The sequence below is a fragment of the Onychostoma macrolepis genome, chromosome 11 (genome assembly GCF_012432095.1).
Source record: "Onychostoma macrolepis isolate SWU-2019 chromosome 11, ASM1243209v1, whole genome shotgun sequence".
NCBI lineage: Eukaryota > Metazoa > Chordata > Actinopteri > Cypriniformes > Cyprinidae > Onychostoma > Onychostoma macrolepis.
Window position 1 is genome coordinate 26,854,854 of NC_081165.1, and position 23,304 is coordinate 26,878,157.

The window sequence follows — 23,304 nt, forward strand, 5'->3', positions numbered from 1 at the left end:
AATCTTACTCTATCAAAATCTCACTGAGAACATGTTCAGATCAATTCTCACCATTAATATATCTGGATGCATATGAACTTTGAGTTTAAGTAAATAGATATATACATATAAATAAATAATACAACTAACATTACAGTGCTATAATGTAAAGTAAGAGAAATTAAATATTAAATATGCATTAAATATATTAAAAATAAATATTATATTAAAAATATTTTTAGAAATAAATAAATGTGTTTAAATAACTAATATATCTGGATGTTTTTTTTTTCTTTTGAGTTTATTTGTAATTATCATTATTTGCCATTATGATTCTCATTAGATTCTCAAACGAAGCTGAAATAAAATATAAATATTAGATTAAAAACTAATGAAAATTAGAAATGTTGCCTAGGCAACTAAATTAAATAAGTCAAAGTAAAATTAATAAAAGCAAAAAATTGTATAAATTATATTTAAATAAAAAAAATGAATAAATTGCGGAAAACATGGATAAAAACAAAAGCTCATTCAAAATATTCATAAATGCTATAATAGTATATAAATAATCCTAAAACAACAAACTTTCTTTAAAATATGTGAATACAGTTTTAGTTTTAGTTTTTTTAGGTGAAGTAATTCAAAATGAAATATGTGACCCTGGACCACAAAACCAGTCTTAAGTGTCACTTTTTCAAAATTGAGATTTATGCATCATCTGAAAGCTGAATAAATAATATTTCCATTGATGTATGGTTTGTTAGGACAATATTTGGCTGAGATACAACTATTTGAAAATCTGGAATCTGAGGGTGCAAAAAAATCTAAATATTAAGAAAATCACCTTTAAAGTTGTTCAAATGAAGTTCTTAGCAATGCATATTACTAATCAAAAATTAAGTTTTGATATATTTACAGTAAGAAATTTACAAAATATCCTCATGGAACATGATCTTTACTTAATATCCTAATGATTTTTGGCATAAAAGAAAAATTGATAATTTTGACCCATACAATGTATTTTTGTCTATTGCTACAAATATACCCCAGCGACTTAAGACTGGTTTTGTGCTCCAGGGTCACATATATACTTTAAATAATATGTTTTTGCTATATGTAAAAATTAATGAATTCCATTACGATTTTTGAAATTTCCAGCAACGGTCCTAAAAAGACTTAATTATCTTCATGCAAAATCGAATTTTGTATTTTTATTTTGTTGTGAAATATGAGCTGGACATGTTCTCGACAGCTTCATCCGTCTCCATGCTCTCACTCATTATCTTTATGTTTGTTTTGATCGGATCGCAGGTTCCACACGGTTCCCATCTGTGTTTCTGTCAGCAGATGATAAGAATAATGCACTCCTAAAGCTGGAGTCTTAACAGCCTATTTTCTCCAAAGTCTGCGCTTGCTGGACAGGAAAGAGCAGTTTCAGGCAATTAGATGACGCACGTGATTAATCGCCTGAGTGAAAGCAAAACCACCGGGGTCGTGAAACCAGACACAGTCATCTGAGTGACGGATCTGACTCAGCACAAGCCACACTAAACAGACATCAGAGACCGAGAATGACACGAACAAATATGGGCACTGCAGTTTATGCTAATTCCGCTGGCCCCGCCCCCTGCCGATGACATCATCAGTCAAACTCACCAGTCTCTCTCCGGACAGGACCTCCAGCAGCTTGATGAGCATCCGTCCGTCCCGCAGATCCATGTAGAGATCGGTGATCCGACAGGACACGCGCGCCAGGTGTGAGTTCACCCATTTAGTGAAGGTCTTCTTCTGCACAGCCTCTCGCTCGTCTGCAGGACGACAATAAAGATGCTTAACACTCTGAATAACAACGCTTTCTACCACGGTTAATAGCGGTTATTAAGCACTGTGCAGTTAATTGTGGGAAAATCACTCCTGACACACGACCTGGAGTGAACTGCAGCAACGGCAATATTATAAACTACAACAATGATCAAAAGTGAATTAATAGTATCATAAATACTATTTTTACTATTTTTATAATAATAAAAATAATACAATTATCTCAAATTTAATTTAATACAATAATAATAATAATAATAAATTCACTTAGGCCTATCTAAAATCATTTATTTAATAAAAAATAATTGTAATAACGTTAATACGAATTTAAATAATGATAAAATACTATTTTAATACTTTTACAATAGAAATAAAATTATCTAAAATGTGTTTACAATTTTGTATTTTAATACAAAATTATTTAACAAAAGAATTTCAGTAACAATTTAAATACAATTTTTAGAATGATGGATGATAATAATAATAATAATAGTAATAATACACATCTAAAATTCATTTGAATTCATTTTGATTCAAAACTATTTAATATAAAAATATAATTTTAATAGCAATTTAAATAAAATAAAAATTTTAATATATTAAAATAGTAAGAATACACTTATCTAAAATTGTATTTTAATACGAAGGATTTAATATAAAATGATAATTTAAATAAAACTATTCTTAAATCAATAATGATAATAATAATAATTTCCCATGATAAACAATTTTTAATCATATTCCAGGTAATATAGTTATTCAACTGTACGCTTGAATAACTGTATTGTTATCAATGTAACAATAACAATCATGATTTGCCATAATAAAAGTAATAAATTGTTTGCCAACAGATTTCACAGCTGAACTATGTTGTACTGTATAGGAGCTATATTTAGACCGGTGTGAACTAGATCTTCTAGAAAGAAATGAGGCTGTTGAAATGATGCACAAACATTGCAACATTCCCCCCCAAAAACATTCCCAAATACTAATGACTGTTTTTCTATGAAGAATCAAATGAGTTTAAAATGGTCTGTGTGAAGCCACACATTCAACCGTGTCGCAACCCCAAACCCAGTCCTTCTCCCTGCCAAGTCGTCTTCTGGCCTTTTAAACCATTATCCCATAATTCATGTGCGAGCAGACGATTTCCCCACCAATCAAGCGCAGCGAACAATGCGAGGCAGACAAAGGGGCGGCGGTGTGTTTATTTATGCCCCGCCCACGGGTGAGCAGTTCAAATGCAGCTATTTATTTATAATTCTCCCAATTTTCCTGTTATTGCATTCCTGGTCTTCACGCAGATGTAAGCGTCTGATTCAATTGTTGCGGCGACACGACAGCGGTTTTTCCTGGTCGACCCCTGTGCGTTAAAGACGACAGGATGAGCGAGGGTCCGTCTGAGAGCGGACCGCTGGACAGAACGTGAGGGAGGAGGAGGAAGGACAAGAATGAGGCGAGAGAGAATGGAGGGAGAGGTCGTGTGTGACAGCTTGACCCCAACCACAACAAACAGAGGAAGAGCAACATCTGCCCATCAAGCAGGACAGAGGCCAAACGCATCCACAGCTGGGACCGGTTAAAGACCTGCGTCTGAATCTCACACAAACATTTCACATAAAATTAAATGAAACAAAGGAAAATATGTATAATGAAATTGATTTAAAAAGATGATTAAATATATGTAAATTAATAAATTGCTTAGGACAATAAAATGAAAGAAAATAAATATTTTAAAAAATGCCAATTTAATAAATAAATAAATAAATAAAATAAAATGTTGTATAATGAAATTGATTTGAAAAACTTTATTTTTTATGATAATTAAGCACTTTTCACCCCCTGTGATGGCATCTTACTTTCAAGCTTTTATTTTTGAATAATTATGAATTTGATTCACAATATTGTAATTTTTACCAGGGTGAATGTGCTTAAAATAAAAACAATGCAAAACATGTCAGGCTGTAAAACAAAACATAAACAAAAAACAAAACATTTTGTTTAATGAAAATGAACTAGAATGAAATCATTCAATTTTTTAGGATGATTGAAAATATGTGCATTGTGAAATTATTTTCATGATAATTAAAAACTTTCGCATTCCCAGTTGCTCATTACCGTAATATAATTTTAATTTTGAGCTTTTGTATTTGAATAATTCTCAATATTGTCATTTTTACTGGTGAATGTGCTTAACTGTTATATATATTATAAAATAAATACATTTTGTATAGTGAAAATAAAGTTTTATCAAATTAAATTTTTTTTAGGAGCATTAAGAATGTTTGCACTTTAATGTTATTTTTAATGACAATTAAGCAATTTTTCTCTCCCAGATGCAAAATTGTAATTTTCCTTTAGAGCTTTTATATTTGAATAATTTTAAAGGCTATTGGTAATACTGTCATTTTTACCAGGGTAAATGTGCTTAAATTTAAAATAATGAAAACAACGTAAAACATGTCGGGTGCTAAAATATACCTCATTTTCTTCATGCAAAACATTTCTTATTGATATATATGAATTATTTCTCATTCCTTTCTTCAGATCTGAGGGTGAAATATGAGCAGGCATGTCATTTCTCCTCACAACACTGTCTGATGATCTGAAGCTCATGCGGTGAGTGCGTTATAGACAATCAGAAACACACTTGAACAGCGTGTGCAGGACTGAGGATTGATTTTTCCAAAGGCGACAGAACAGCTATGAAAGCAAATCATACATCGGACCATCATCTCTCATGTCAAGCTTCATACACACTCCTATACATAAACACAGAAAAGTGCTGACCAGACATCTGAGGGATTTCTTCCTTCTGCTATATGGTCCACATGTTAAACAAAGAAAGACCTCAAATGAGATCTCATTTATATCTTAAATGTTTCTCTCTAAACTCTTTCTGGATGACAACTAGTGATTTATTTGCATCTGAAAAAACATCTGAGACAAAGATACCTGAACGAAATATAACTGACCAATTCATTAAATCTTCTGAACTGTTAAAGATCAAACTCCAAATAACACACTTTTCCTCTGGGTTCAGATACACATGCAAATCACATTTATAAACTCAGTCCAAACCACAACATTTCAGAATGCATGTTTTTCCTGGACAGGGAAAAACGACATAATTCAACACAGTCAGCAGGAAAAACAGATAACTTTTGTTCCTTTCTCTGCTTGAACATCTGATTTGAATATATTTTGTATACTGGAAATGCATTTTAATTCAAATAAAATGTGTTATTTTTTAGAACTCATAAATAAAATACAAATATTTTATAGAATGAAAATGCATTTTTAATATTAATTATATATATACATTTTTTGAATGTTCGCACTGCGACAAAATTAGTAAAATAAAATAAAAATATTTTGCATAATGATAATGCATTTTAATATAATAAATCGTTTAAAAATGAATGCTATATAATTACTCTGCTGCTAATATAAAATAAAATAAAATATAAAATAAAACAAAAATACTTTGTATAATGAAAATGCTTTTTAGGACCATTAAGAATGTTTGCATCGTGACAAAATAATTAAAATCAAATGCATTTTAATTAATTATTCAAAAATAATTGACATCAATTGAAAAAAATTGCGATTTCTTTGTTTGATCGTCTGATTTGAAGATCTGAGCATCTCAAGATCTTCAACTAAGTGTCCAAATGTCTAGGAGAAACGGTCGAGATGTTAAAAAGATCTGTACTTTCTCTTTCAAACGACCTGGTTACGACCTGTGTCTGACTTTACAAGCTCCCTCCTCCGCTGAACTGTGGCTGCATTGTGAGCCGATAGCATCGCAACCAATGCCACCGAACGCTACATATTAGCCGGCCTGCGGATCCTCCCAGAGGACTGTGGGTAGGGCAAACAATGGCAGCAGTGTTCCTCCCCTCGGGCCGGCAGAAACCGCGGGGAAGGCTGCAGGAATGCAGCAGCATCTGGACTTAACGTTGGGTAAACATGACCCGCGGTCCAAAACACTGAGCGGAGCGGCTAAATCTGGTTTTAAATTAATGGACGTGTTATAAATTCATCAAACGCAGCTCATCTCACATATCCAGACTGTTTATGCCCTCTTCAAGACCGGGTGGCTTCAATATAAATGACTATATAATACCGTGCTGAAAATGAAATATAATGTATATAGTAAAAATGATAAAATAAATAATAAAATGACAAAACGAGTAAATTAAAAAAGGACCAAAAGGTTTGGATTGTGAAATTATTTTCATGATAATTAAGAACCTTTTGCAGGTGCCTATTACTGTATACCATTTTTCTTTTATTTTTAAATCATTCTCAATGCAATTCTCAATACTGTAATTTTTACTGAGGTTAATTGTTTTAAAAAAATTATGTAAAATAATTAAAACAATGCAAATATGCTATGTAATAAAATAAAATAAAACAATACATTTTTTCAATCTTGTTATGGATTATCAATATTGTAATTTATACTATTTATGTGCTATAAATACCTAGTAGCTTGAATATAATTGGCTACTGTATGTAATACTCCGCTGCAAATTAAATAAAAAATATTTTGTATAAAATAAACAATATTTTAATTAAAAAATTAGAAGTCAAATGTTTAGGATGAATGTGCTTAACTGTTATGAAAATAATGTAAAATAATGAAAACAATGCAAAGCAAAAATTAAATAAAATATACATTATTTAAAAAAATAAGTGAAAACCATTTTGCATAACAAAAATTAAAAATTTTAATTAAATAAAATGTACACATTTTTATGACCATTAAGTATTTTTGCATTTTGACACTATTTTCATGATAATTAAGCACATTTTAATTAAATGTAATTTTTTAAAATTTCTCAAATGGCGATTCTCAACATTGTCATTTATTATAAATTTATTTTGTACTTATTATAAATTCATCAACCGTAGCTCATCTAGCAGTGTTTATGCCCTCTTAAATACCTGCTAGCTTGAATATAAATGGCAGTTTAATACTCCGCTGCTAATAACACCTAGAAGCAGAGTGTGTACTAGTGTCCTTAGTTAAAAAATGAACCATAAAATGCGATTTAATACATTTTGAGGGCAATGGCAAAGTCAACTGAATGACAGCTGACATTGAGAGTGAATTTGCATGCGGTTGAGCTGTTCAGATAAATCAATACTGCAGTCTGGATGGCTGATCGGGTCAGGAGGTCATACGCATGTAAGGATCACAGCAGTATATAACGAGAACACTGGAAACACTGTGTAGGTTGAATTCTCCTTCGCATTCACCTGCTAGAAATATAAGCACCACCGTCATGCTAGAGTCCCTGAGATGTTCTTAAGTAGGTTGCAATCTGGCTAAACTAAACTAAGTGTTTTACACTTTCTGAACTGCAAAATTAGGGGGTTGAAAGGTCAAAAAGTCCAAGAGCCTGTAAATTCTGCTCAGATTGATTAAAATGGCAATATTGATGCTTGATTTGGCAAATCAGGGCTGAAGGGTTGTGAGAGTTCAGGGATTGTTGATTTATTGGCGTTTCCTGCATCCTCAAAATCTTTGTTTACTGACCTCAAAACAAACCCCACCCTGTCCTGCAACACGCAGATAGCATTGTTTGTATTTGCAGAGGAAAAAAATGACACATTTAATGCATGGATTTGAGGAGTTTACATGTACACTACTGATGTTTTTGATATTTTAATGGATTTTGCATACCGAGGCTGTAAAAATGTGAAATATTATTACAATTTAAAATAACCATTTTCTATGTGAATATATTGTAAAATGTAATTTATTCTTGTGATCAAAGCTGAATTTTCAGCATCATTACTCCAGTCTTCAGTGTCACGTGATCCTTCAGAAATCATTCTGATATGCTGATTTGCTGCTCAAGAAACATCATTTATTTTTGTGAAAACCGTGATACATTTTTATTCAGGATTCTTTGATTAAAAAGTTACAAAAACAGCATTTAATGTATTTGAATTAGAAATCCTCTGTATTTTCAATTTGTTTAATTTAATATGTCCTGGCTGAATAAATGTATCAATTTTAAACTTTTGAACAGTAGTATATATCCAATTGTTTAATTAAATGTCAGGAAAAGCGCCCATCTATATTCCTACACATGTTCATTCAACCCTGAAAGCACACAAAAGCAATTATTATAAAATATGATTTGGACTGAGTACAGCAGTGTCTGAATGTGAATTCCAGTGAAATGAAACTCAATTCTATTACTAAATCTCCTGAAAATGATGCTGGCTCTGGGATTCAGGGATTCAACATTTCAATACGGAAACGCGAGAAGGTCAAATATGGGGTCAGAGATAAGTGAGATCAGCTTTTCATATGAAAGCTTTTCTACTCCGCAGTAGATGATAAAAGACATCCTGAAACACAAAACACCAATGAGAAACGCTGCCTTGGAAGGACCAAGAGAGGTAGTCCATGGGTGGCTTCCTCTTCCCCGTCTGATTTATCTGCTTCCTGTGGCGTGAGCGTCAGCAGAAAGGAATTCCTAGGACTTCCTGTGCGCTGCGGAGTGGACAGGTCTCTGAGGTCACAGTATCGCGTTCAGCTCTGGCCTCAGCATGCGGCTCGAAAATAAACCTACAATTTCAACACTTCTGCTTAAAACCACAACACTGGATCTGAGTATTTGAACCGAGGGCAAAAATAATAAAGATGTTGAAAGTTTCTAATATTTTAGAGCCAGTTTATGCGTGCGTTGATGAAAAACACATGCGGCGTAAAACAGGGAACTCATAAAGACAACACTGTGATATATTTTGGGGAGAACAGAATGTTGAGTGGCAAATATTGTAGGGCGGGACTTGATTTTATCTTTTGGGTTTTAATTGCAACATGGGTGAAATATGGGTTAAAAATTGTTTCAGGAGGAATTCAATTATATATACACATTACATTATAATATAAACTGTATATATAATAACATATATATAATTTAATAATAATATATATTTTTTAATATAAAATGTATACATTTCTTAATTTTATTTTAATTTTATGTAAAAAAATCAAAAAATCAACTATATATTACATTACTTAGATTATATAATTTATTGGACATAAAATAACTATATATGAAATTTTTAAAATTATATTATTTTAATATAATCAATATAATATACATTTTAAATAATATAATATAAAAAAGTTAATAGAAAAACAGTAAATTATAAAAGATAAATCAACTATATATATATATATATATATATATATATATACACACACACACACACATACATATATTTCATCATTTATAAAAAGAAAATGTATAAACTGTATATATATTTTTCATTTATTTACATAGATACTCATACATTACATATACATTATATAAATAATAAATTATATAGTTCATATAAAATAATTTATATAATTTGTCCTTTTCCATATATGTAGTCGATTACAGATAGAATATTTATATATATTTAAAAAAAATTAAATTATGAATATATTTATATTAATACGATATAATGTAAATAATATACACACACACTTTTGGTTTCTAGTTGCCTCAAAAGTCAACTTGTTAAGCCAGTACATCAGTATATTCACAGAGATATACGGCTCATCATTTCTTACATTTCTGCCATTTAAACAAACAGAGCAGGAGGGAAGCGGATGAATGTTTATCATGCCTCATTTTAAGTGATGACATTCCTGTTGTGGCAACCAGGAAAACTCACAGTTCCTCCAGTGTTACAGAGACACAATGATCAATGCCACGCTTCAGCAGGAACATCGCGTCTCACGAGGGAACAGATTCCAGATTCACAATCTGTGACACTGCTGATGGCCAGAAACCACTCCAAATCAGCCACTGACAAGTTTACATTCGGCTTAGGATGCTGCCTTAGAAGGGAGCTGCCTATAAAGCCCACTAGGTTTTAGAAGCTATTGATAATGAATCAAATGAGGAATAAGACAGGTATTTGTGAAGTGATCACAGGTGCGAGTTACTGACATGAACTCAAACTGCCCTGTTGTTTCAGGTTGACTGGTTTAAACTCCACCCTTAGTTTCAAAGTGACATGACAAACAGATACGAGGATGTGCACTAGTGCATCACTCCAGATGTCCTGACACTCAAACATCACCAAAACACTCGTGCAAAAATGTATTTGCATTTGCGCTTATAACAGTGCTGTTTTAAACAACTGTTCTCAGAGTTTCACATCCATATCGTTTTAAAATAAAGTTATCTCAATGTTTTCTGGCTGTATAGTTGTGTTAAGTTGCTATATGACTCTTTGGAGAAATAAAAAAAAAGCATCGGTGCATGACTTTAATTTACAGCTTATGTCATTGATGCCACTTAATATTTATTCATGTGCCATATAGACATTTTTTACTATCCAATCAATTCCCAAGTCCAATTCAGCTTTTTTTTTTTTTACTAAGAAATATTTCACATTATTTAAATAAAATTATGCAAACTCTGTTTCAGTAATACCATTTCCAGTTACTGAAATAAAGCTAAAATAAAATAAAATATAAATGAAAAACTTGAACATAAAGAATTAAATATAATTTATATGGATTCAAATAAAGCTGAAATAAAATAAAATCAGGATTAATACTATTAAAAAATAATTTTCATTAACTGAACTAAAGCTGAATAAAATAAAATATAAATATTACATGAAAAAGTTAAACTTAAAAATGAAACCTAGGACTGGTACTATTAAATATTGTTTTTGTACATCGAAAAAAAAAAAATAATATATATATATATATATATATATATATATATATATACATACATAAAACTAAGTCTAATACAGGTCTAAAACTATTCATAATCTTTTTCATTAATTGAAATAAAGCTGAAATAAAAAACAAAATATAAATATTACATGGGAAACATGGATCATTTAAAAAATAATAATAAAAACATTTTCCTCAACAACATTGTCCTCATTTGTATAAAATCATCTGCTAAATGACTAAAAACAAAAGCACATAACAAAATGACTTAACCTAAAATTAAGTAAATAAATAAACAGCTAATTCAAAATAAATGCTATAATAGTATAGAAATAATACTAAAATACAGGTTATTCAATAAAATGTTCTTTGTGAAACTCTATTTCATATTTTAGGGTGTTGCACAATGACTTTTAAGTGAACGTTGACTCGAGACTGTGATTCTGGGTGGTTTTGTGCATCTTTAACGCCCAGCTGAGTTGCCATCTCAACGCTTCCTTCATTGCTTCAGAGCTCTTGAATCCACTTCCTCTCACGCCGAGGGTGGTGACGCTTACAGCCCTTCTGAGAGCCTCCAGTCATCGTCAAGCCATTGAGTGAATCGAGATCCGATGACTTGCATCCTCACACGGACCCGATCCTCCCGGGCCATTCAGAACCCAACGTCTCCCTCCGTCTCGCTTTCGCCGGCCGCATCTCTGCCAACAGCCCAACAGAAGGTCATTGAGAAGACCAGACTGAGAGACAGGCGGCTTGGCAGGAAGACACGCGCAGGACAAAAGATCTGCTTCAGCACGCAAGCCTATGAGCAAAACAGCTTACAGTGCTGTCCGCCGAGCCAAAAAAGCTCCAAGATCAGCTGGACGCACCCCTACTGCCACTAAACTATCTGTAGAACAGACGATGCCAGGATCATGTGTTTAGACTATTGAAGTCCATCCACAATAGCGCAAGCACAAATCCAAGAATTTCTCATTTATCTTGGCAAATCTCTAGCGTCTAGAGGGTTTGAAGAATGCTCTTGTGCAGTGAGCATTGGTTTTTAAGATGCATCGTAAAACTTGGCCGAATATTTGCAACTTCTCACTTAATATCAAACCATCTCATCTGAGGAACAAGATGCTACATGTCAGTATGAACTAGTGCTGTCAAACGATTAATCGCATCCCAAAAAAAAAAAGTTTTTGTTTACATAACATATGTATGTGTACTGTGAATATTTATTTTGTATATATAAAGACACACACATACAGCATATATTTAGAAAATATTTACATGTATATATTTATATTTATATAAATTATATCATATATAAATATATTTAATATATAAACATAACATATTTTTCTTAAATATATACATGCATATGTGTGTGCATTTATATATACATAATAAATATACAAAGTAGAGGGTGACATGGGAGTGGATTTTCAAACCTCTCCCGTCCCACTCCCACAAAAAAAAAAAATCTCGTCCCGTCCCAATCCCATGAAAAAACTGCTCCCGTTCCAATCCCGGAAGAATGACTCCTGTTCCCTCCCACTCCCGTGTTGTGTTTTTTTAATTTTTTAATTTTTTTATTTGCACAGTAAAAATACAGTACAGATCACAGCGTGCCCACCTTAGTTGAATCAAAACCCAAAATGTAGTTTTTTGTTATTATATTGAAATGAAAGCCAGTTTAAACAATGCACAGTGTGCATTGCACACACATTAAATTTCATGTAAATCATCCATGCTTCTCTGCTACACGTTTTCTATTTGAATTTTTTTCATTTGAAAGTAGACATTTCACTTTCTATAGATATATTTTTCATAGACGGAGTTTTGAAATTTCTCGCTCAAGTTCACAGAGACCGAGACGGCAGAAAGCGCATCCTGTTTGCTTTAATTACTTTACAGAAGCGCAACATTTCGTTGTTATTCTGAGTGCACACAAATAAACGTAGAGTCTTTACAGATTTGAAAGATGTATTAGGCTACTTTTATCTGTATGAGCAAAACTTACGGAGATTTTAAGAGCAAGTGAGCGCACCGGAGCCTGTCCTGCAGCGAGCACGCTATTCAGCTTCCACTCTCCACACAAACACTTCAATAGCGCACATTTCTCTAGGTTAACATCATATTGAGCGGCATGTACAGTTGCTATTACCTACATATTTCAGATGAAAAGCCATATTTGAGGTCGATGAATGATAGGTGAGCGTTTGGATGTCCTGCCCGAGTGTATTACCACATAGACCAGGCGTTAACAAACTGAATTTTTCTAAGAATTTTTCAATTTTGTAATGGAAAACAAGACAGAAAAATCAGCAGTAAGAAATTGTTTTTTACAGTGTAAAAGTGAAATACTGAAGTTGAAAGACTAAAATAATCAGTCTTTTTACCGTGTGCATGATAAAGTTTAAAGTATTTAAAATGCGCAGGGTGGTGATGGCAATACAGTTTATCTCAAAGCGACCAAATTAAGTTATTTACAAGCCTGAGAGCACTGAAGCTGAATCACTCAAATCTGTCATATCACAGGTAAAAGGTCAAGTTTTTGTTGCTAAACTACCTAAAGGAAAGGCAGGGCAAATCTAAGTTAATAATTAGCCACACACAAACTCATGTTTGAGATAAAAGTGTCTGCTAAATGCATGAATGTAATGTAAACAGACTCCTAAGTTACAAAAGCTGAATTTGCAGCAGAATTTCGGCAAGTGAATTTCTGTTGAAGCCCATCTCTCATCCCATCTCACCAGCATTACTGACCTCAAACTGGGCTGTGATTCATTAACAACTGGTTATTAACTTATATCAGAGTTGCTCATTAAATAGTTGTTTCATACTAATCATTCTTGTGCAATCTCATCATGCACATGTGACTCTTGAAATGCATGCTTGGGTTATGAGAAATGATAAGCGAAAGCTTGAACTGACACTCAAACACAACAGCAGAGCTCTGGGGAAACATCTGCACTACAGTAACAGCAAACATGAGCAATGGCATAAACGTGTGAAATTGCTGAGTGTGTGAAGTGCCAAATGCCTAGCGCACATCTATTGATCGACCAGATATGATCTAAAACGCAATTTCCTGACTGTAAAACCAGTTTGGTGAATGCAATGTAAGTGTTGCTCGGTCCATAACCGTCATGCATGGAACAATGCAACTGCTTCGTCCAACTACTTAAGCAATGAGTAACAACAAAGCCCTACAAGCACCTTATTTTAAAAAACAAACTCAAACGGCTGCACTCATTAGCAATTGAATTTTAAATGCATATGAAGCGGCTGCATTTAGAAACATGCCACTATCACTCACATAGTCAGCAGAACAAAACAACCACTCCCACCTTCCCGGGGTTTTCCATTGTTGTCTATGACGGCCCATTCAAGGCGAGCTGCCCCCTTATTGACTCCCGGGTGATTTTGGGGAAGGGAAGCCAAGCGTAAAGGTAGAACGTTTGCATGAAAAGCATGCAGAAAATTGACTTTTTTGGGGGGAATGTCTAAAATCCATTCCACTAATCCAGTCTAAAAACTCCCAATTCCACCAGACACCCCCCTTTTTGAGAGGATTATGGGGAAGAGTAAAACACAAAACACTCTGTAGCTGCTTTCTATGCATCTACACTCCTAAAAATAAAGGTTCCCAATGTGGGTTTTATAGTGATTCTACAGAAGAACCATTTTTGGTTCCTAAAAGAATCTTTCAGTGAAACATTTTTTAAACATTTTTAAAAAATGGAAAGATTCCACGTATGTTAAAGGTTCCGAAATAAGGGTTCCAAAGGGAGGTTTTTGTAGAACTATTTTTGGCTCCCCAAAGAACAATTTATACTTAGTTTAAAAAATATTTGATGAATCTAAAGTATTTTTATGGAATGAAAAGATTACTCAAACGTTAAAGATTCCAAAATAAGGGTTCAAAATGGAGGTTTTCGTGGAAGAACCATTTTTGGTTCCCCAAAGAACCCTTTAAATTTCATGGATGATATAGGTTCTTCACGGAACCATAGACACCAATAAAGCCTTTATTTGTAAGCGTGTATATCTCACAAACCACAGCTGCTGTGCTGTAGGAAACTCATGAATCTCCATCCTAACGGTGCTGTAAACAATGCATCCACACCTCCGGATGCATCTTACCTTGCAGCTGCTTGAAACGCCCCTCGAGCTGGTTGTAGTTGAAGGGCATTTGCGCGGGGAAGCTGGGCTCCTGGTAGAAGCCCTCGGGGCCCCCAGATGCCCACTCCAAATCCATGATCCCTGACCGAGAGGGAAACTATTTCCAGATTCCTCGCAAACCTCCCAGGAAACCACGGAATGGGAAGGAACGACGGCGGGAAAGAAAACCAACAGCTCCTTCTTGAGATGGGAGTTATCCAAAAAGCCAAAGGTTTTCGTTCCAGCCTGATGTTCTCAACCGGTCTGTTTTAGCAGAGACAAGCATGCTGCTGTCTCTCTGATTGTTCGTCTTCCCACTCTGTCCATTCAAAAGCAGCGTCTCCCCCCAACCTCAAGCACACAAATGCCCCTCCTCCTGTCATACAAGGGAGGGGAGACCCTCTAGCTCGAGACCCGCTCTGAATCTGCAGGAGTCAATGGAAGAGTTCTGCGAGACACCTTTAACGGAGCAGAAGAGGAGGGCAAAAGGGTTGTAATTTCATCAGCGGCCCAGCCAGTGTGTTTGCAGATGATGTCACCACCTCATTACAATGAAAGAAGAGGAGGAGACGGACCAAACCAAGTCTCCGGAGAAGATCGGGGGTGGAGGTTGAGCAGGAAGTCGGCCCATTTCCATGCATTGTTTTTTAGGTCATGCAATAGAAGCAAAGTTGCATAAGAAACGCGGAACGGCCTTCTTGGAATGTCGGACTAAATGCATCCTGCTTAAAATCCCGTTTGCAACTCCTAAAGCTTATTTGTACTCCCCTCCTCCTCCTGTTTGTTTCCCCCTGCCGTCCATCTGTTTGCAAGGTGAGGAGACGTTCTGCCATGAATGCAGACTTTGAACTACTTCTCAGAGTTTGGCTATTGAATTGCACTCGGCTGCAAAACAAATATCTGCTAATTCCCACTCAGGAATCTCACACAGCTATGTCAGGAGTAGTAAACATTCAGCAGATCCAGCTCAAACTTTCCTGACAGCAAACAGCCCCCTTCTGCTTTTCTTTCCGCGTCTTAAACATGATAAAAAGCAGGATTACTTCAAGCCCCGCAAAGGTGAATTAAAAGCCACACTGGATATTTACAGGCATTTAAGGAGTGTTTTACGAGAGTACAGAGCAGATATGAAATGCTGCATGAGATGCTGTAAATCAAGCAATAAAATGCTGGTTTGTTTTCTGTCAGCAACAGTTTTGCTGGCAAAAACCAAGCATTTGTTCTTGCTTACTGCAGCAACGGGTTTATATTCATTTCTGATTCCAACAAAATTTGTTTTTTAACAATTTTGAATAAAAACAAATAACGGGCTTTCACACTGCATTTTAATTTAAATTTAAATAGAATTAAAATGTTTTTAAATTTAGTTTTTGTAACTTTGTGGTTACGTGATTTTGACATTTTTTCTTAATTTGTTTAAATATTGATTTTTTTCAATTTTACTTTTAGTAATTAAGGTAAATTGTTGCTAGAAGCCAAAAAAACATTTTATACACTTTCTTCTGCAGTATATTAATTTGAGATATTTTATTAAGTGCTTCTGCCAATTTTTTATTAAGAAACAACCCACCACACCCTAACAACCACCTAGAACACCTTAGCAACCACCAAGAACACCCGACTAATACCAAGAATGTAGCGTCCTGTTTTCTCTCTTTTAAGAGCAAGACACACAAGACAGCATCGTCAAGGAACCATGAGATGAGCTATAATGTGACCAAACGTGTCCCATGATCCTGTATTTCTAAAATAAACAAATGTTTAATTCTTCCTCGGTGCGTCTAGCGTGGGATTGAGGCCTGAGGGTGGTTTGGTTGATCTGGGCCTGCAGTGAGAGGGCTGTTTGTGCAGAAACACAGTCAGTGGTGTCATTGTGAAGTCACAAGACGTCCACGTGTCCATCAGTGCTCTTAATTCACCTCCGTCTGCACTTCTGTTCTGTGTCACAAGTGAATCTGAGCTGAAATCATCCCTTGCGCTGTGATAAACGGCCCGCAGATTTGGGCTCTCCTCCCCTCACTGCTGCAGAGAGGCGAGGGAGGAGACGCTTCCTGGAAGACGTTTAGTCATTCACTGCAGAGGAGCGTTTCGACTCAACCGTACAGCCACAGCTGAGAGAATAATCTGAAGATAAACGGATTAACGTATCAGCAAATGATGGGAAATTAGAGCCATAAAGGAGTAACCATAAAGAATCAACTAAATAAAAGGAAATTTAAATATATAAATATAACATTTGATTCTTTTTAACGATAAAAGCTAATGTACAAATTTTTTTACACTTTCTGAGTGATGTTGAAATGCTGGGGAAAAAATTATTTATAAATTTTATAAATGTATAAAAATGTAATGAATCCATCAGTAAGGCCTGGGTATACAATGATAAAAAAGATTTTTTTTAAATAATAATAAAAATAAATAAATAAAATAAATACATGAAAATAAAAGTTAAAAAAGTGTATGTAACACGAAATTTGTACAATTTCTGAAAAAAAAAAAAAAGTGATGCTTGCCTGCAAAGTTCCCACTGATAAATGTTTTACCGATAAAAGTTTTTTGTGACTTTCTGAAGAAAATGTGATGTCAAAATGAATGGATTTTTAAATAATTGTATAAAATTTAATATTAATAAAATTATAAAAAATATTTTAAAGATAAAGCATATATATGTATATAATTCTATTTACATTTTCTGAAGTAAATGCGATGTTAAAAATGGGGGAAATTAATTATTTTTTATATAAATGTGCATTCATTAATAATAAATGTATAAAATTATTTTAAAAATTTTTTAAAGATAAGAGCATGTATGTATGTATGTGTGTATGTATGTATGTGTGTGTGTGTATTTAAATCTAAAAAAAATCTACATTTTTACCATTTCTTAAGTCTAAATGTGATGCTTGCCTGCAAAAGACGTCACCATAATGCTACAGCGTTGTAGGTTATTTAAGTCAAAATCTTTAGATACGGCTTAAATTTGTATGGATTTATGGATAAAATGGTCAAATCACTTATCCTTACCAAACAGAGCTTCTGAAATGATCTTTAAGTAAGTCTAGTCTTGTTAATACATATCAAACCTATAAGACGAACGCTGTTACACCAGTAATTACCAGTGGATTCATATCATGTTTTTTGGGGGGGGTTTCTAATCAATACCAGTATTTCTACATGAATACATGCACTATGTGCAAACTGACTATGAAGGGTGAGTAGCACGAATGCAGTTCCCACAAATGCATTTCAGATGTGTTGTTTTTCACTCATAGCGGGATAGATGTATGTAAGCGCGTGTTTCTGTTGGCACTGAGACAATCGCTCCTTTGGCAAGTCAACGAAGGCACAATTTTCTGTGAAATTTCACATGATGCTTCGCTGTGATCTTATACACATGTACTTGCACAATCCCACTATTCCAGTGGGAGCCTGTTGTAACGCAACACAACTGCTCTCATTTGACACCAAACTCGAATGTGCTGATTTCAGCAGAGCGAATCCATTTAACAGCCAATAATGTCTGGATACAGTGTGTTTCTAAGTATGACAATGATCTAATGCGTTCATAAAGTGGGGTGATTTCACAGACATCTGGCCGACAAACTCGGCGAAGGAAGGAAAGAGGAAGGACACGGGGGTCTGTGGGTGTTTCCTTTGTATTATGAGATGAACAACCATATAAACACACAACCCAGGACATTCCAGAACTCAGACTTCATCCTACAATTACATTTGATGAACCGCTCTCTGCTGCTCTGGGAGATACAGATATTTTGCTCAGTATATGAGCTATCAGTCTGGCGGCAAAAAGAAAAAAAAATCCCAATAAGACTGTCTGAACTCAAAAGTCACAGTATGAACTCAAACTTTACTCAGCAAATGATCTCCACGTTTTTAGGAGAAGCATCTGAACCTAAATAAAAAAACACAACTGAGAAGACAATCATAATTAATGTGTAAGGACGAGCAGGATATTACAGCGTGGCTGAAGTGAGTTTTGCTCGAAGGAGCAGCAGTCACTCGAGCAGTCCGACAACCAGCTCATTTATTTTTCACGACACCTGTCAATAATTTAGATGCTCGCGTTTCATTGGTGGAATACTAGTACGCTGCCCCACAAAGCAATACTTGACAAAACCCTGAGTGTGTGTGAGAAACTAAGCAACCGAAGGGCCTTAATTAATTATTCATGATGACAGCATTAATTCTGTACCTGAAGCCCAATATGTTACACAATAAAGATACACGACTTTATCTACAGACAGTTTCAATATAAAAACGTTACTGCGCATGCGCGCTTTTGTGGCCCTAACTTAACTTCCGGTAAACTTCCAAATATAATCAATAACAACAGCTAAGTCCCTCTAGAGTAGATTATTTTTGATAACAAGCAAAATATGTTTGCTGCTTAAATCAGACGGGCTTATTGAAAATGTAAATTCATTCTCTGCCAGCAGGAGGCGCTTTAAAGCGGGAGAAATAGAGGTTTTCCCGGTAACGGCTGTACATAAAGCAGCGCTGAGCTTACGGACGCTGCTTTATCAGGCATATAACATCGAAAATTTTCTAAAGACAGTCTTCCTTCAGAAATACAGTGATGTAAAAACACCCGTGCCTCGTTTTGATTTTTAAACGTGCACTATACGCGCTCATGATTATTCAACGAAGACTTTTGGAAAATCGGTCAGTTTTGATATCGTGGCGGTCGCCACAAATAAATAAATGCATTTTAACTGTGTTTGTAGCCGGCGTCACTAGCCAGACCGATAAACAAACATAGACCTGCAGTTAACTTCGGGCCAGGCACGTGTCCCCGGTGAAAACATCTATCTACACAGCTAACCACCTCAACTATCTACCCAACTACCCATTTATCATCTACCCAACTACCCACCCAACCAGGGTTTGAAATTCACTCACCAGCCAATTTGGCTACAAACTTTTTAAGTTAACGGCCATTCATAACTTCTACTAGCCAAAAATATACAAATAAATAAATGTAAATAAAAAAGGCCATTGCAAATCATTTGTACCTTATGTCAGTACGTCATAAATAGAACGAAGCATTGGTTTACTGTTGGAGATATGTCGTGTCGCGCCGCATCCAGTGTAGACAGCATCACTGATTATAATGGGTTCTATAGTATTTTGTCGCATCCGGTGTAGACACGGAGTGAGTCTTCAGGCGTTTTTCAACTTTTCGTTATTGCTTCAATGCAAAAGAAACCTGCGCCCAAAACGGCCTTTTTTTTGTGCATAGTGACGGGTATGTTCAAGTAAGCTAGATATGCGCAGATGCTGTGCAATTAGGCTGTATTTACAGTTTTTCTCAGTCGCTTTGGTGCATTTCTCGAATCATCCTTAATATTTGCAAAAACGTATATGCATTTCTCAAAACAATTCATCCAAACAGCACCCCACAATGGATTTCCTGCAAAAGCCTGTAACTTACTCAAAATCTTTAGTTCATCTCTCAAAAGTAAGTATTTATGTCAATGAACATATCAGTGCCATCAGAATAAGAAGTCCTTGTGTCATTGTTCACAAACAAGATAGTCAAAATGCTTAGTCATGTTGTCAATATAACAGTGCACTCTGTTAGTATTACCTGATATGGCAACAGTTTGGATGACAGTTATTGTATTGAAATGCAGAAGGCTGCACTTCTTATGTATGCCATATATCCATTTCAAAAGTACAAATTTACACTTTACTGTATGTGGAATATTGTTAGAAAGAGACTGTTTCGAAATGCTTGAATTATTGAGGATATGATCGATCTCCCAATATTTAGCTGCACCCTTCAGCCATTGTAAGCCATGATTGACAACATGGTCCACAATAGTGGCCCTTATTTCATCTGATATGCGCCTCTGTCCTTGGCCTCTTCCTCTGTTTTGCCTCTGTATTGCATCCTTACTCATCTTCTTCCTCTCGGCTGTTGATCCTGATAGTTTCCTGGATGTTCATCCATTGTCAGAATTTGTAACTCTTGTGTTGTCCTCTGTCTATATGCTTTCCAACTGAAGGTTCATGAGATGCACCTTTGAGCTGTTTCAGAGAACTGGTTTATAATTGGTTGATCTATATTTTCATTAGTGAAAGTCAAGATTCACTTGCACAATTCATGGCAAATTTACAAAAAGTCTAATAGAAATGTGTAGAAAATATGCTTGACAGTTTATGACAACTAGATCAACCATTTTGCATTTAATGACTTGTACGATGAACTAATGACTAGATGTTTTGAGGGGTAAGACTATTGCACAGAGAACTATATAATACATTTTGAGCAACATGATATTAGCAACTGATAATGTAGGAAACCGCAGACAAATGTACATAATCAGTTGCATGAATGTACCAAAGCAATTTCAACTTGTTCAAAAGAATGAGAAACTGCTTTTATGATGTGCACAAGTGACTAGATGATGTGGAGGTTGAACAAGTAGTTTTAAGAATTTCATTTCTGATCTGAGAAATGCACCAAAGTGACTGAGAAAAATTGTAATATATCATGATGACTCATGAGTTCAGTATTTGCACTAAATCTGTGCAGATCTGGCTTACATGAACTTCCCCAAGAATTTAACTGGTGAACAATTTACGAAAACCCCCCTCCAAATTGGCTAGTGATTTGACAACATTAGCCACCACAGCTGATTTTTACCCGCATTTGGCAGGTTGGTGGGTGTTAATTTCAAACCCTGCACCCAACTATTTATCTATTCAACTATCCATCAACTATCTACCTATCCACCCAACTATCCATCTACCAAACTATCTACCTATCTACCCATCTATCTCTCTACATAAATATCTACCTATATATCCAACTATCTATCTGCCAAACTATCCATCTGCCCAACTACCCACCCACCCATCTATCTATCTATCTATCTATCTATCTATCTATCTATCTATCTATCTATCTATCTATCCAACTATTTACATAACTATCTATCATCTACCCAACTATCCATCTATCATCTACCCAACTATCCATTTACCAAACTATCTACCCAACTATCTATCTATCCAACCACCCACCTGACTATTTACCCAAATATACATCTACCAAACTATGTATCTACCCAACTATCCATCCACCAAACTACCTACCTATCTACCCAACTATACATCTGCCTAACTACCCAACCAACTATCCCATCTATCCAACTATCTATCTACCTACCATTCTGTCTCTGTCTGTCTGTCTATCTATCTATCTTATGACTATAGCAGATGTCTGCAGAGGTCATTGAGTTGACACAAACCTTCACAAAAAAGCAACCAAATGAAACAAAGTGTCAGAATCAATCTGTTATAATTCCCACACACGCTTGTGTTTGGAGTGAAGAGACTAGGTTTCTTATCCTAACACAATTAAACGGGTGGTTTTGCCTCAATCTGGCGCCCCTGGGCCGGGGGCTGTTGGGGAGGGCCGTATGTCGGAGCGCGGGCCCCTCTCATGCTCCAGCACATGGTCCACATTAGTGTGGTATGCCGACTGCTGCCGGGGGGATTCCTGACTTATCAGACCTCTGGGAGTGAATCGTGCTGGTGTGATATCTGACTTCCCATCTGAGCCTATGACAGTCTGATGAGACAGCAAAGAGCAGCGCGAGAGCAAACACAACTCTTATTCTATTAAAAGAGATTTTCTGCATGTAAATGTAAACTACACCATCTGAGGAAAATATGAGTTTTGCTTACTAATGAAAAATAGTGCTGCAGTAGGTACTGGCCGAGTCAGAAGCAAGGTAAAAATGAGAATAAAAATTGTGCTTGCCAAACTATTTTAGAAAACGAACCCCATTGAAATAATTCCGCCTGAAAGTCTTAATCTAAAATTAAATGGCATGCTTTTCAGTATAAAAACTCACAGATGTCAGTAGTTTAACTGTGTAGTGTGTAATTTCTATCTCTAGTGGCAATTAGAAATGCACTGAAATTTCAGCAACAGAAAATATTTGACCAACACACTAAAATAAATACATTTTCAGTTTCGGCTGAATAGTTTTGGATGGCCGAAAACAGTGACATTTAATTAACACTTCTTCGATAACATTTTGATTGTGTCAATGTCTATTTAGATACATAAACTACAACAGGGTTAAACTACCCAATTACACAAGTTTAATCACTGAAACTTTATTTTCAGTTTCAGTTTTTGGCTAAACCACAACTTGTTTTCAGAGCAAAATTTATGTTAACTAAACCTAAAACTATTAAATTATTTTAGTTAATTTAAAAAAAAAAGCTGAAATAAAATAAAATATTAGATAAAAAACTTATAAATAATAATTATATTATTTACTTATAAATAATAAATATATATTTTATATTTATAAAAATATAAGTAATTTAAGTAATAATTTTAAGTTGAAACAATAACATTACTAAAAGGAAATAAATAAAAACTAGCTCAACTATAACTAAACATAAAAATGAAATAAATGAAACCTAAACATTAATGTTTTAATAAAAGAAAAACTAAAAATGAATTGGTCCCACTTTATATTAGGTGGCCTTAACTACTATGTACTTACATTTAAATTAATAATTTGATACAATGCACTTATTGTGTACATACATGTTTTTACATTGTACTTATATTTTTTAAAATACCAATA

At 34.7% G+C, this 23,304-nt stretch overlaps 1 protein-coding gene across 5 annotated transcripts in view; it reads right to left on the reverse strand.

The window, feature by feature from the left end:
• The window catches only part of sptbn1 (spectrin, beta, non-erythrocytic 1), a 104,228-nt gene that overhangs the window by 44,135 nt on the left and 36,789 nt on the right, over positions 1 to 23,304 (reverse strand). For 3 of the 5 annotated variants that reach the window (XM_058791969.1, XM_058791971.1, XM_058791968.1), the window contains exon 3: positions 1,636 to 1,787. In XM_058791969.1, the coding sequence (XP_058647952.1) occupies positions 1,636 to 1,787 (152 nt within the window). Of the gene's footprint in view, positions 1 to 1,635; positions 1,788 to 14,650; positions 15,089 to 23,304 lie in introns of those variants that run through there. The other 2 variants (XM_058791973.1, XM_058791972.1) reach the window with 1 other exon arrangement.